The sequence below is a fragment of the Giraffa tippelskirchi genome, chromosome 5 (genome assembly GCF_054371585.1).
Source record: "Giraffa tippelskirchi isolate mGirTip1 chromosome 5, T2T-mGirTip1v1.2.pri, whole genome shotgun sequence".
In the NCBI taxonomy this organism is placed as follows: Eukaryota; Metazoa; Chordata; class Mammalia; order Artiodactyla; family Giraffidae; genus Giraffa; species Giraffa tippelskirchi.
This window is the reverse complement of record NC_137279.1, coordinates 80,147,579-80,160,685: the sequence shown is the minus strand read 5'-3', so window position 1 is coordinate 80,160,685 and position 13,107 is coordinate 80,147,579. Positions and strand designations below refer to the sequence as shown.

Below are 13,107 nucleotides of genomic sequence, written 5' to 3'. Positions count from 1 at the left end.
TAGCCAGGACATGGAAGCAGCCTAGATGCCCATCAGCAAATGATTGGATAAGGAAGATTTGGTACATATACACAATGGAATATTACTCAGCCATTAAAAAGAATACATTTGAATAAGTTCTAATGAGGTGGATGAAACTGGAGCCTATTATACAGAGTGAAGTAAGCCAGAAAGAAAAACACCAATACAGTATACTAACATATATATGGTATTTAGTCAATCGGTAAAGATGACCCTGTATGCGAGACATCAAAAGAGACACAGATAAATAGAACAGTATTATGGACTCTATGGGAGAGGGCAAGGGCGGGATGATATGGGAGAATGGCATGGAAGCATGTAAGTTATCATATGTGAAACGAATCGCCAGTCCAGGTTCAATGCATGACACAGGGTGCTCTGGGCTGGTGCACTGAGATGACCCGGAGGGATGGGATGGGGAGGGAGGTGGAAGGAGAGTTCTGGAAGGGGAAAACATGTACACCCATGGTGGATTCATGTCAATGTATGACAAAACAAATACAATATTGTAAAGTTAAAAAACAGAAAATAAACTAATTAAAAAAAATAAAACAGTAAAAAAAAATAAAAGTAAAATAAATAAAATAAAATGCATATGCCTTAAATATCTTGTGTGATGTAATGCATACTAAACAAAAAAATCATTCATTATTGAACTGAACTTCAAATTTAACTAGGCATCCTTTATTTCATCTGACAACTCTCTGTGACCCAAACTTCAATTCTCTCTTATCTCTCAGAGAGATCTCTGCTGAACCTCTCCCTGTCCCTCTCTCTCCTGGTGTCTTCTGAGGCAGCAGGCTTTAGATTCTCAGGAGCCCAACCCCAACCTGCAAAGGAGCTCAGCTCCACCTCATTTCCAACCCTGTCCCGCTCCACCCTACCCCCAGTCAAGAGAACACTTTCAGGAAACTGGGGAAGGCAGTTTTTGGTGAGGTTCCAAAAGGATTGCAGCCATTTGCTCATAGACATAGATATTTGTATCTCAGGCAGAACCTGTAGGAATATTGCTACTGGCCTCTCCCGAGGTGGAACAGATCATCTGTCAGTTCTTCAGATCCCCAACTAGGTAATACCTTTTTTGGTATGAATTCCTATGTAGGTAGAATATATTATAAAAAGTTTGATGTGGAAAATTTTAAACATACACAATAAAACAGAAAAATATGAGGTACATGTACCCAGCATTCAGCTCCAACAACTATCAACATTATTATTGCATCTGTTCTTTTACTCACTGTTTCCCTCCCCTACACCACCTCATTATTCTTTGTAGTTCATTTATAGATAAAATTTACATGTTGAAATGTACATATCTTAATGGTATAATCTCGATCGATAGATACCCTCTGTAACCCACAGATTTTTCTATCTATGGAGATACAAAAATGGGTGGGCCATTTTGTCTTTTAGCAGATGTCTTCAGGACCTGCCATTTTTCTCTGGAGCGGGGACAATACCCAGGGTTTTAGCACTGAATTAAAAGATGACTTTTGACTGAGGCTCTAGGAACAGGTGGTACAGATTCCCCTTGAAACATGGATGGCTAAGGGGTTAGTGGGTGAGATGAGTAGGGGAGGCACTGGAGTTCATTTTGCAAAGGGCTCCTTTAAGTTTTTGTCACCTGAACTCCTTTTGGCAAAAGCTGTCTGGTAAGCTGTTCTGAGGCAACCCAGCCCTGGCCTGGGAGCCCCACCACCTCTCCCTCACTAGTGAGCCACCTGGACTCCTTGCGCTTGTTAGAGGCCCACTCTTTGAGGACTATTGGACTATGTGTAGGTCTCTCTCCTCTTGGGGAGTGAGATGAGACCCCTAGCTCTCTGCAGCTCTTTCCTTACCCTGGAGGTGAGCTCTCTTGGGCCTGCTGATTCTGATTCACATAATGAAAGTGTCTGTTTTTTTCAACCCGAGTCTGGAGAAACAAGGAGATTAAGTTGTAAGGAAAGATTCTATTGAGGAACTTCAGAGCCTTCCTCAGCATTTTTTTGGCAAGCACCATCTGGCCCATGTTGAAACAGACCTAGAAGGAAAAGAAAGGGGAAGAAAGGAAAGAAAAAGGCAATGATTCCAAGCTTGGTTTATATGTTCCAGAAATACATAATTTAGGAATCTTTTTATTTTTTTAAGTAATTTATAGCCCAGGAACAAAATCCCCCTGTGCTTGGCATAATCTGAAATATTTTTTGGCTATATCTGTGGAAGGATGGTTGAATAACTAGGATTTTGCATCCTCATTGTTCATAATCTACCTCTGAGAAAATGTTTACTTATTCCTATCCCTTTTTTGGAGGTTGTTACAAAAAATATTTCATAAAGCTGTCACTGAGAGGCTAAGGAAGATCTTGCTGCAGAATGTGATAGTGAGGTTTGAGTCCCAGGGCTTGGGGTCCTGGAATCTTGGAAAAGATCTGTGGCAAAGGATGGGAGGAGGATGTAGAAAGCATAGGGATGACTTCTATTACTTCTTCTTTGTAAAATCCCAGTGATAAATAACAGACTAATCACGTTTCTAATGATTTCTTACCTGACCTTTGAGGGTAAAAAAGGTAGCCCATTCAAAAGTCTTACTCCAAGATTTGTCCTTCTTGAGAATTTTCAGCAACCTCTCTCCCTCATTCAAATATAGATAAGCCTGCAACCAGCACAAGGAGTAGAAAGTGTTGAGTCAACAGGAATCGGGACCACAAAGGGGCCATTGCCCCAAACTTTACTGAAGGAAGAGAATCGGGACCACTCCAGCTCCTGATTCCATCTCTACCTTTAGCCCCTGATCAGAAAGGAGGGGTGGAGAAAGTTCCTGCTGAAGATACATATCACTTTCATGTCCATCTTGGTCACTGAATATCTCATTCTAGAAGATGAATCTAGAAATCTCCTCCTTTCCTCATGTTGTCATATAAGACATCTTACCTGAAGTTTTCCCCAGGGCAGTTTCCCTCTTTGAGTAATTCCATCCCCAACTTCCCTATTTCCAACTATGTACTCATGGCTCCTAAGACCATCCCCACATCCACGAAGGCCAGGCTCTACTTATGGAATGAATCATGAACTGTTTCCATTTTTTTTTTCTGGTCAGGGCCATCTTTGGGAGGTAGAAGAGAAAGTTAAGGCCCTGAACAACCTTTGTCAGTTCATCTTCAATGTAACATCATTAAGAGAGTCTTGGCACATGTGAACACCAAGGCAAGCTCAGACTTGAAGAGTAAAATAAGGTGAGACAATGTCCCCAAGTCTCATGCAGTCTAAGTGGTATGTGAAGAAGGCTGAAAGAGGGGGACAAGGTTTCTTTGCTGGGAGAGGGGGATGCAAATGACACATTTTGGGACCCTGCTCTGGGCTCTGGGCACTGTTTCCAATCATTGTTTTCCTGAACATTCACCACTCCCTGTAGAGTGAGATGAGGGTGAGCACAGGCTCAGCAAGTTGGCCCCCAAGGCTACCTAAACCTTCTCTTTCTGGGATTCACTGGCCACATCACCCTCTTATTCACATATGTGTATAAAATACATACAGGAGGCTTTCCTTCAAAATACTTAAGAGAACCAGAGCTTACTGACATTTTTAATAGTTTAATTTAAAATTTTTATATAAATCTAAGGTGTAGGGGTTAATTAGGCTACAACTATAAAATCTGGATTGGTCCACCAGTGCAGGCATGAAGGGTGGCAACCATGGGTACTCAGGTGTGGGAAGATCTTCCTGAAGCTGGCTGGAAGTCAGATGAAGCAAGGCCCAGAAAGACATTTCCTCAAATGAGTTCATGGACGCTTAGTCCAGCCAGCTACTCTATGAAAAGTGATTTAAGGTCAAATAAGTTTAAGAGAAATATGTTCCAGTCCTAGCACAACCCTCTGGGAGATTTCTGTGTATCTTAGCATATAAAGGCTCTGAATATCTGCAGCACAGAAACCTGTTTATCTTTATTCAGTTCAGGGCTTCCCAACTTAACAATGAATTCTTTCATTTAATTATATGTATCAAATCCCCACATTTCTAAGGGTGTATTGCCCTGAAACTTATTTACAGTTATCCTGGAGAAACATTCATTACTGCTTTGGTAGCCTAAAGGTATGTATGATAATTTAGCACAAATTACATGAAGACCAAAGTGAGTGAGCCCCTTCAGAGATCACAAGAGTTAAACTAGATTTGTTCTTATTCAAAGACCCACGTGGAGAAGGAAATGGCAACACACTCCAGTATTCTTGCCTTGAGAATCCTGTGGATGGAGGAGCCTGGTGGGCTGCTGTCCATAGGGTCGCACAGAGTCGGACACGACTGAAGCGACTTAGCATGCATGCATGCAAAGACCTACAGGTATTATGATGACAGATATTTGGGGAAGACAGAGGGCAAATGCAACTGGGACTTTACTGAGGAAGTCTCTACCGAAACTGAAGAGTTGAGACCAGAGTCTCATATAGGTACACAATCCACAGCAAGTTTCTAAAGGTGGCAATATAATGTATAATGGTAGTTGCGGTTTGTTCTGACTTTTTTCAATCTCAGGTCATTTGCCTTCTGAGCAATTTGATTTTCAAAGGAAGAGGGTACTGGCAGGAATCAAGAACATGAAGTAATAAAAAAACAACAACAAACAAAAACTAGAGCTTCCCTTCTGGCTCTCTGGTCCATAAGTTGTCTCAAGGATGGAGGTGATCTGGGTAGAAACAGCTTACCATATAATTATCACCCAAGATGAGATAAGCAGACACAAGTTCTAGGAAGTAATATAAGGCTTTGTTGTTTTCTCCCAAAGCAAGAAAATGGTGAGCCAGAGGCATGATGACAATCTCTAGGATCTCCTCACACTGGCAAGATTCCAAAGGGATGACGTCATCTTCAGATGTCCTCATCTTTGTTATGATGATATCAAAGAAACTCAAGATCTTTTCTCTTATTTCTTCAGAACTATCCAAATGCAGAAATAAATAGGAGTAATAATTTGTAGACATAGACAGGATTTGATATGAAAATATCTTTTAAAACAAATAAAAGAGCAAGATAAAAAAACCTAATGTAGGGACTTCCTTGGTGGTATAGTGGTTTAGACTCCAAGCTTCCACTGCAGGGAGCTCAGGTTCCATCCCTGGTCAGGGAAATAAGATCCCACATGCCACACAGTGTGGACAAAAGAAAAAAAAAAGAAAATCTAATGTAGATTTTCTCCATTTGATAGGTTTTAGCATCTGTAAAATAACTCAGGAAGTGCGAATCAGATACTACCATCTCCGTATTTTCAGAGAGGAGTTACATACAGCAGAGACATGGTGGCGGGGGGGTGCGGTCTGTCTTGGGAAGGGCCCACCAGGATCCTGCTCAGTTACATAGTGACTAATTAGACTTAAAACATAACCCTCTGATTTGTGCCTTAGTACTGACCAAACAAATGATTCTAACAATGGTCTGAATTTAATGCCAATTGTTCATGCTTTACTTTCTAAACAATTATAGATGACTGTACCTGAGATTTTCAGAAAATATTTCAGATTTCTTAGAAGTCTCTATTCTGGAAAAAGTGATCTCTTCTTTAGCTGGAAAATAAACAAACAAGTAAGTTGTATCAGTCGTTGAAATGATCATGTGGCAGAGATGTCTGGGGTATACTGAAGCTTCCTGTTCCCCTTCCACAATAAAATTGTTGTTGCCTAGCCAGGATCTACATTTCTCAGTCGCTTTTGCACCTTTTTTTTTTTTTTTTCCTTTTTTGCCCCTGTCGTGCTGTGCAGCTTGCAGGATCTCAGTTCCTGACCAGGGAATGAACCCAAGCCCATGTCAGCAAAAGTACCGAGTGAGTCCTAACCACTGGACCACCACGGAATTCCCTCCTATTACAGTCACTCTTCATTCACTCGTAAATGAAGCCATGTGTTAGGTTTAAAAATGGGATTCCATCAGAAATAATATATGTCACCTCTGAACTGAGATGGTTAGATATCTTCACCACCTTCTCCTTTCACAGGAAAACAAATTAATTGTGGAGATCTAAGGGATAGCAAACCCATAACACAGAAAGAGCCTGGGTCCCTGACTGACTGTGAACAAGGCCATTTGTCAAAATGCTCATTGAATCATTACCTGGGCAGTAAAAAACTATCATTCTATTGGGTTAACCCACTGAAATATTGGGGTTTGTTTTAGATTATAACATAACCATAATTTACTCAAAGTATCCTGGAGGAGGGCATGGCAACCCACTCCAGTATTCTTGCCTGGAGAATTCCCATGGACAGAAGAACCTGGCAGGCTGCAGCCCATGGGGACACAAACAGTTGGACACGACTGAAGCAACTAAACACAACTCAAAGTATAAATTAATGATGCTGAAGAAAGTGATGTCAGCTTCTAATAGAGAAATAAACATTTAATAGAATACCCCCAAAACGGGAATAACTTAAGGGCAGAGAGCCTTGAATTTAAAACCTTCACTCTATCCAGACTGCAATAGGTTAGAAAATTCCATAAAGATCTTAAAACAGAAAACAAATGAGGATTGTTGAATCTAGCCACTTCTCCATTCGAGGACAAGGAAGAATCCTAGAGAGCAGAAGGGACTTGTCTCAGATCATACACCTGTTAGTGATAGAGGTCTCTGGACTCCAAGATAAATACATTACTTCACAGATCTTTTAATTTATAAAATGCAGTCTGAGCATCTACTATCACCTTCTTCTGAAAGCCTTCTGTGCCTCTTGCCCCTAAGAATTAGTGCCCCAACTTGTGTGTCCAATGACCCCATTCAGACCTCTGTCATCATCCTTTATCATACTGTATAAGGATTAATTTGTCCACCTCTCCTAGTCTGCTGTCTGGCTTCCCTGATAGCTCAGTTGGTAAAGAATCTGCCTGCAATGCAGGAAACTCCAGTTCAATTCCTGGGGCGGGAAGATCAGCTGGAGAAGGGATAGGCTACACACTCCAGTACTCTTGGGCTTCCCTGGTGGCTCAGCTAGTAAAGAATCCGCCTGCAATGTGGAAGACCTGGGTTCGACCCCTGAGTTTGGAAGATACCCTGGAGAAGGGAAAGGCTACCCACTCCAGTATTCTGGCCTGGAGAATTCCATGGACTGTATAGTCCATGGGGTCACAAAGAATCAGACATGACTGAGCGACTTTCACTTTCCTAGCCTGCTGTCTAGTTCATCTCTAGTGAATATAAGCTGAATAAACTGAATTATGCCTTGATCCTCCTACTCCTCTAAAACTTTCTTGTTAGAGTTTCCAGTAATACAAGTTGCCAAATCCAAACATTACATCTTTGTCTGCATCACATTATACCTCTTGGCAGCCTTTGCAACAACTGACCTCTCCTTGTTTTTACCGGCTTCTGTAACACCAATTCCCTTGATTTCTTTCCTCACTGGCTGCCCATTTTGCTGGCGCCTACTGCTCTATTGATGTGCCTAGAATGACCTCTGGCACATATAAGAAACTCAATAAATATTTACTAAATGAGTAAATGAAATGTTGAATGAGAAATCGCATATCGAGAAGATCAAAGGAATGAGAGGAGAGGTCCCTGAAGAATTAGATAGAGCAAGTGGAAGGAAAGAACCCAGGAGGGAGCCTGTGGGCTGTGCATCCTTAGAATGGATCAAGACTTAGAAAATAAGTTTTTAGGAAGGAGGTCAGGATTGACAGAGAACTGAAAAGGGAATCAACTTCTTCACTATCTGATGCATACCTAGTGCTGTGCTCTTGAAACTCGTATGATATTAACATGCCTTTTCTCCAGCATTACTTAAAAGCATACCTCACACTTAGGGGAGATTTGGCAATAACAAATGTCTTTGTTTTTGTCTTTCAGCCAGGACTGAAACAGGATATTATAGCAAAGACATTGCAAAAAGAAAATTTCATAAATACTCTAGGAAAAATAAACTTTTGTTAAGAAATCTATTCACAGTATATTACTTAGTTTTATAAGAGCAGTTACATAGTCTTAATAATGTAGATACTTGATTCTTTTATCTAATGACAGTGTTATAACCATATTGGGAGAGAGGTGCCCAAGAGTGGTATACTAAAGTTAGATTTTCACCTACCATAGCAAGACTAAAACAGGTGATGTCAGAATTTGATTTTTTAAAAAGCAGCGTTAACATATCACTTAGCATATGGAGGTAATGACTAGAAAGAAGAGCTAAGTTAAAAATATTTGCCCTTGTGACTTCCCTTACAGTCCAGCAGTTAAGACTTCACCTTCCAAAGCAGGGGGTACAGGTTTCATCCCTGGTTGGGGAGCTAAGATTCCACATGCCTCATGACCAACAAAAACAACACAAGCAATATTGTAACAAATTCAATAAAAGAATTTAAAATTTTTGTTGTTGTTCAGCGGCTAAGTCCTCTCTGATTCTTTGTGACCCCATGGACTGCAGCATGCCAGGCTTCCCTGTCCTTCACTATCTCCCAGAGTTTGCTCAAACTCATGTTCATTGAGTTGGTGATGCCATCCAACCATCTCATCTTCCATCATTCCCTTCTCCTCCTGCCCTCAATCTTTCCCAGCATCAAGGTTTCTTCCAATGAGTTGGCTTTTTGCATCAGGTGGGAAAAGTACTGGAGCTTAGCATCACTGATGTCCTTTTTATGAATATTCAGGGTGATTTCCTTTAGGATTGACTGGTTTGATCTCCTTGCAATCCAAGGACTCTCAAGAGTCTTCTCCAGCACCACAATTTGAAAGCGTCAATTCTTTGGTGCTCAACCTTCTTTATGGTCCACCTTTGACATCCATATATAACCACTGAAAATGGTCCATACACACACACACACAAATCTTTAAAAAAAATGAGAAGAACTACTGAACGTACGAATGCAGGACAGTAGGTCTTGGAACTATTGTTTTTATGGTAAAACTTTCAGGAAATCTAAAAAATGTCTTTATTTAAAGATATCTAATTGATACCCTTCTAAATAGGTGAAAATTTCTGATAAGGGAAATAGTTGAGCCCTAGCCTCACTCAGCTGAAGGTGCTGATGAATGGACATCAGCAGACATTTCTCAGAGACATTCCACCATATATCCTCCAGAGTGAAAGTTATGGTACATTGGAGAAGCTGAAATAACTCAAGTTGTTTTCTCTGGTGGCCCTAGCCAGGCTGCTGAAAACCAGCTCTGCTCCAATTGACTTGTCTGCTAGCTGCTGCTGATTTTACTCCTCACCAAATAAGTAAATTAATTAAAACATACATATTTATATTATATATGTATATATATATATATATGTAAAGTAAGACTCACTGATTCCAGAGAGTCTGGAATATTCTTTTCCTTTCATCTCTGTCAGTCAACTCTCTCCTGTGAATACTGTCACTGGTGCTTTGACTGTAGCCCTTTGATGGGATCCTTCACTGAAGCTACCTTGATCTGGTCATGCATCTTCTTTAGCTCTCCATTGCCTGCTCTCTTAATGTTTGTTTTATTCTAGCACTCCACTACTAGGGGTCTTCTCACACTCTTAGGGGTACTCTTGGGAGCAACTTAAAATGGCAGCAGGCTGACTTTTCCTCCCAGGTGAGTTATATCTTATTTATTGGATAAATAAATCCTTTTCCAAACTCTGGGAGGGCAGGTTGATCCTGTTGCAGCCACAGGGCACTTTGGCTTCATTAGGTATGAGGTTTTCTGTGTCCTCCAACCAATTTCAAAGGAGACACCTTCCTAGGGTTGGGGTGATGAAGGAAGAAACCCACTTGGGGGTACACAGTTACTCCTCAGTTCTTGTCAAATCTCCCCACAAATCCTAGCCCTCTCCACACTCTTCCTAATTTCCTGTCTTGAATGTGGATGAAGGATCCAAGATAATAACTGACTCTTAACTATTGCCTTTGTCTGTACATTTTATTTGTCTGTACATTCATCTATTTGCCTCATTTTGGATTGCAACATTCATTGCATTTTCCCCATGGAAAAGAAATGCAAAAAAGCAAAAGGGCTGTCTGAGGAGGCCTTACAAATAGATGGGAAAAGAAGAGAAGCGAAAAGCAAAGGAGAAAAGGAAAAGATATTTCCATCTGAATACAGAGTTCCAAAGAATAGCAAGGAGAGATAAGAAAGCCTTCCTCAGTGATTAATGCAAAGAAATAGAGGAAACCAACAGATTGAGAAAGACTAGAGATCTCTTCAAGAAAATTAGAGATACCAAGGGAACATTTCATGCAAAGATGGGCTCGATAAAGGACAGAAATGGTATGGACCTAACAGAAGCAGAAGATATTAAGAAGAGGTGGCAAGAATACACAGAAGAACTGTACAAAAAAGATCCTCACGACCCAGATAATCATGATGGTGTGATCACTCACCTAGAGCCAGACATCCTGGAATGGGAAGTCAAGCGGGCCTTAGAAAGCATCACTACGAACAAAGCTAGTGGAGGTGATGGAATTCCAGCTGAGCTATTTGAAATCCTCAAAGGTGATGCTGTGAAAGTGCTGCACTCGATATGCCAGCATATCTGGAAAACTCAGCAGTGGCCACAGGACTGGAAAAGGTCAGTTTTCATTCCAATCCCAAAGAAAGGCAATGCCAAAGAGTGCTCAAACTACCACACAATTGCACTCATCTCACATGCTAGTAAAGTAATGCTCAAAATTCTCCAAGCCAGGCTTCAGCAATATGTGAACCGTGAACTTCCAGATGTTCAAGCTCATTTTAGAAAAGGCAGAGGAACCAGAGATCAAATTGCCAACATCCGCTGGATCATGGAAAAAGCAAGAGAGTTCCAGAAAAACATCTATTTCTGCTTTATTGACTATGCCAAAGCCTTTGATTGTGTGGATCACCACAAACTGTGGAAAATTCTGAAAGAGATGGGAATACCAGACCATCTGACCTGTCTCTTGAGAAACTTGTATGCAGGCCAGGAAGCAACAGTTAGAACTGGACATGGAACAACAGACTGGTTCCAAATAGGAAAAGGAGCATGTCAAGGCTGTATATTGTCACCCTGCTTATTTAACTTATATGCAGAGTACATCATGAGAAACGCTGGGCTGGAAGAAGCACAAGCTGGAATCAAGATTGCTGGGAGAAATATCAATAACCTCAGATATGCAGATGACACCACCCTTATGGCAGAAAGTGAAGAAGAACTAAAGAACCTCTTGATGAAAGTGAAAGAGGAGAGTGAAAAAGTTTGCTTAAAGCTCAATGTTCAGAAAACTAAGATCATGGCATCTGGTCCCATCACTTCATGGCAAATAGATGGGGAAACAGTGGGAACAGTGTCAGACTTTATTTTTTTGGGCTCCAAAATCACTGCAGATGGTGATTGTAGCCATGAAATTAAAAGACACTTACTCCTTGGAAGGAAGGTTATGACCAACCTAGAGAGCATATTGAAAAGCAGAGACATTACTTTGCCAACAAAGGTCCATCTAGTCAAGGCTATGGTTTTTCCAGTGGTCATGTATGGATGTGAGAGTTGGAAGGTGAAGAAAGCTGAGCACCGCAGAATTGATGCTTTTGAACTGTAGTGTTGGAGAAGACTCTTGAGAGTCCCTTGGACTGCATGAAGATCCAACCAGTCCATCCTAAAGGAGATCAGTCCTGGGTGTTCATTGGAAGGACTGATGTTGAAGCTGAAACTCTAATGCTTTGGCCACCTCATGCAAAGAGTTGACTCATTGGAAAAGACCCTAATGCTGGGAAGGATTGGCGGCAGGAGGAGAAGGGGACGACGGAGGATGAGATGGTTGGATGGCATCACCAACTCAATAGACATGGTTTTGGGTAGACTCCGGGAGTTGGTGATGGACAGGGAGGCCTGGAGTGCTGCGATTCATGGGGTCGCAAAGAGTTGGACACGACTGAGCGACTGAACTGAACTGATTCATTATATCTTGGTACTTGGTACAAATTTTAGCATCATGAATCCCTATCCTAAACCCAAGCCCTCTTTTCTGGGACCCTGACCTGTTTAGTCCTGGCTAATTCTCTCCCACTTATACTCCTTTTCCACTGGAACCTTGTTTCAAACCACACAGAGCAACAACATTCTTGTCTGCCAAGAAACATTACTCCCTCTTGGATTGTACTCCCCTCCTTGGGTTCCATCCCTTGATGTGTTTGTCTGTTTTACCCCTTTGGAAATTATAATTCGAGCTCTGGTCATACGTCATTTCTACCAGAGTCCTTATCCCCATACCCACCCTGACAGTCTCACAATGAGATTGGTTCTGCCAACTCAGTTGCATGTACACTCCTCAACTCTCCCTGCCTCGCTGACCTACACTGCTTAAGCCTCATCATTTGTGGTGTCTGAGCCAGAAGAGGACTTGAAACCCTCATGGTCTAGATCTACACCTTCTCGGTCTTGCCTTTGTTTTCCCCAGGAATAATTAGGACTAGTTAGGAATGAAAAAAGTTTACCTTGAAATCCATGGGGCTTAGCCATCTTCCTAATGGTATCTAAGTCCAAAGTGTTGAGCCGGATATCCACTGCGAAGTGATGAAAGGGGACGAAGTCTCCACTTTGGCAGGGGTCACACCTGTGAGCGTTTTCTTCCAGAAAGCGGGCACATTTCAAGTGCATTGCTTTCTTCTGGTCCTTCAACCACAGCTCATAGGCTGTTTTCTGCATCATTGGGCTGCAGAATCGAATGATGTGGCACTGAATCACCTCACTTTCCAGCTCACGGAGCTCTTCCTCCTCACCATGGTCTAGAGAGGACAGAGATACCATGGACAATAAGTCAGCCTCTGCTACAAAACACAGATCAGTTCTTTTATCAAGATGTGCCTTAAACTGAAGGAAGTATGATTCATTTCCAGGCTCTACTCACCCATTCCTTCAATGAGTGGCTTCAGAGAAAGGGATCGATAATTCACCTCAAATGAAGCTGAATTCTTTTTTAGGGCCATTCGGAGCTCCTTGCCATTCTGGAAACAATCAAAGATGTTGGATTCCACAAGAGTTGCCAGGGCATTGATCATCATCTTCATGTCCCAACAAGGGAGAATCTCAAACAACAGCTCTGTAGTGAAAGTTAGGCCAATGATGGCAGCACATCTCACCAACATCTGGTGGGACAGGCTCATGCTATCCAGCTGGACCAGAGAGATTTCTGCAGGTGGAAAGC

At 41.6% G+C, this 13,107-nt stretch overlaps 1 protein-coding gene across 31 annotated transcripts in view; it reads right to left on the bottom strand.

Moving 5' to 3' along the window:
* The window catches only part of ADCY10 (adenylate cyclase 10), a 105,881-nt gene that overhangs the window by 26,497 nt on the left and 66,277 nt on the right, over positions 1-13,107 (bottom strand). For all 31 annotated transcript variants that reach the window (XR_014053387.1, XR_014053386.1, XR_014053382.1 and 28 more), the window contains 6 exons: positions 12,811-13,092; positions 12,398-12,688; positions 5,486-5,555; positions 4,701-4,932; positions 2,546-2,653; positions 1,860-2,041 (listed from right to left, as the gene is read on the bottom strand). Coding sequence is in view for 24 of the 31 variants with exons in the window: in XM_081489242.1 (XP_081345368.1) it covers positions 1,860-2,041; positions 2,546-2,653; positions 4,701-4,932; positions 5,486-5,555; positions 12,398-12,688; positions 12,811-13,092 (1,165 nt within the window). In the remaining 7 variants the exon portion in view is untranslated. The remainder of the gene's footprint in view (positions 1-1,859; positions 2,042-2,545; positions 2,654-4,700; positions 4,933-5,485; positions 5,556-12,397; positions 12,689-12,810; positions 13,093-13,107) is intronic.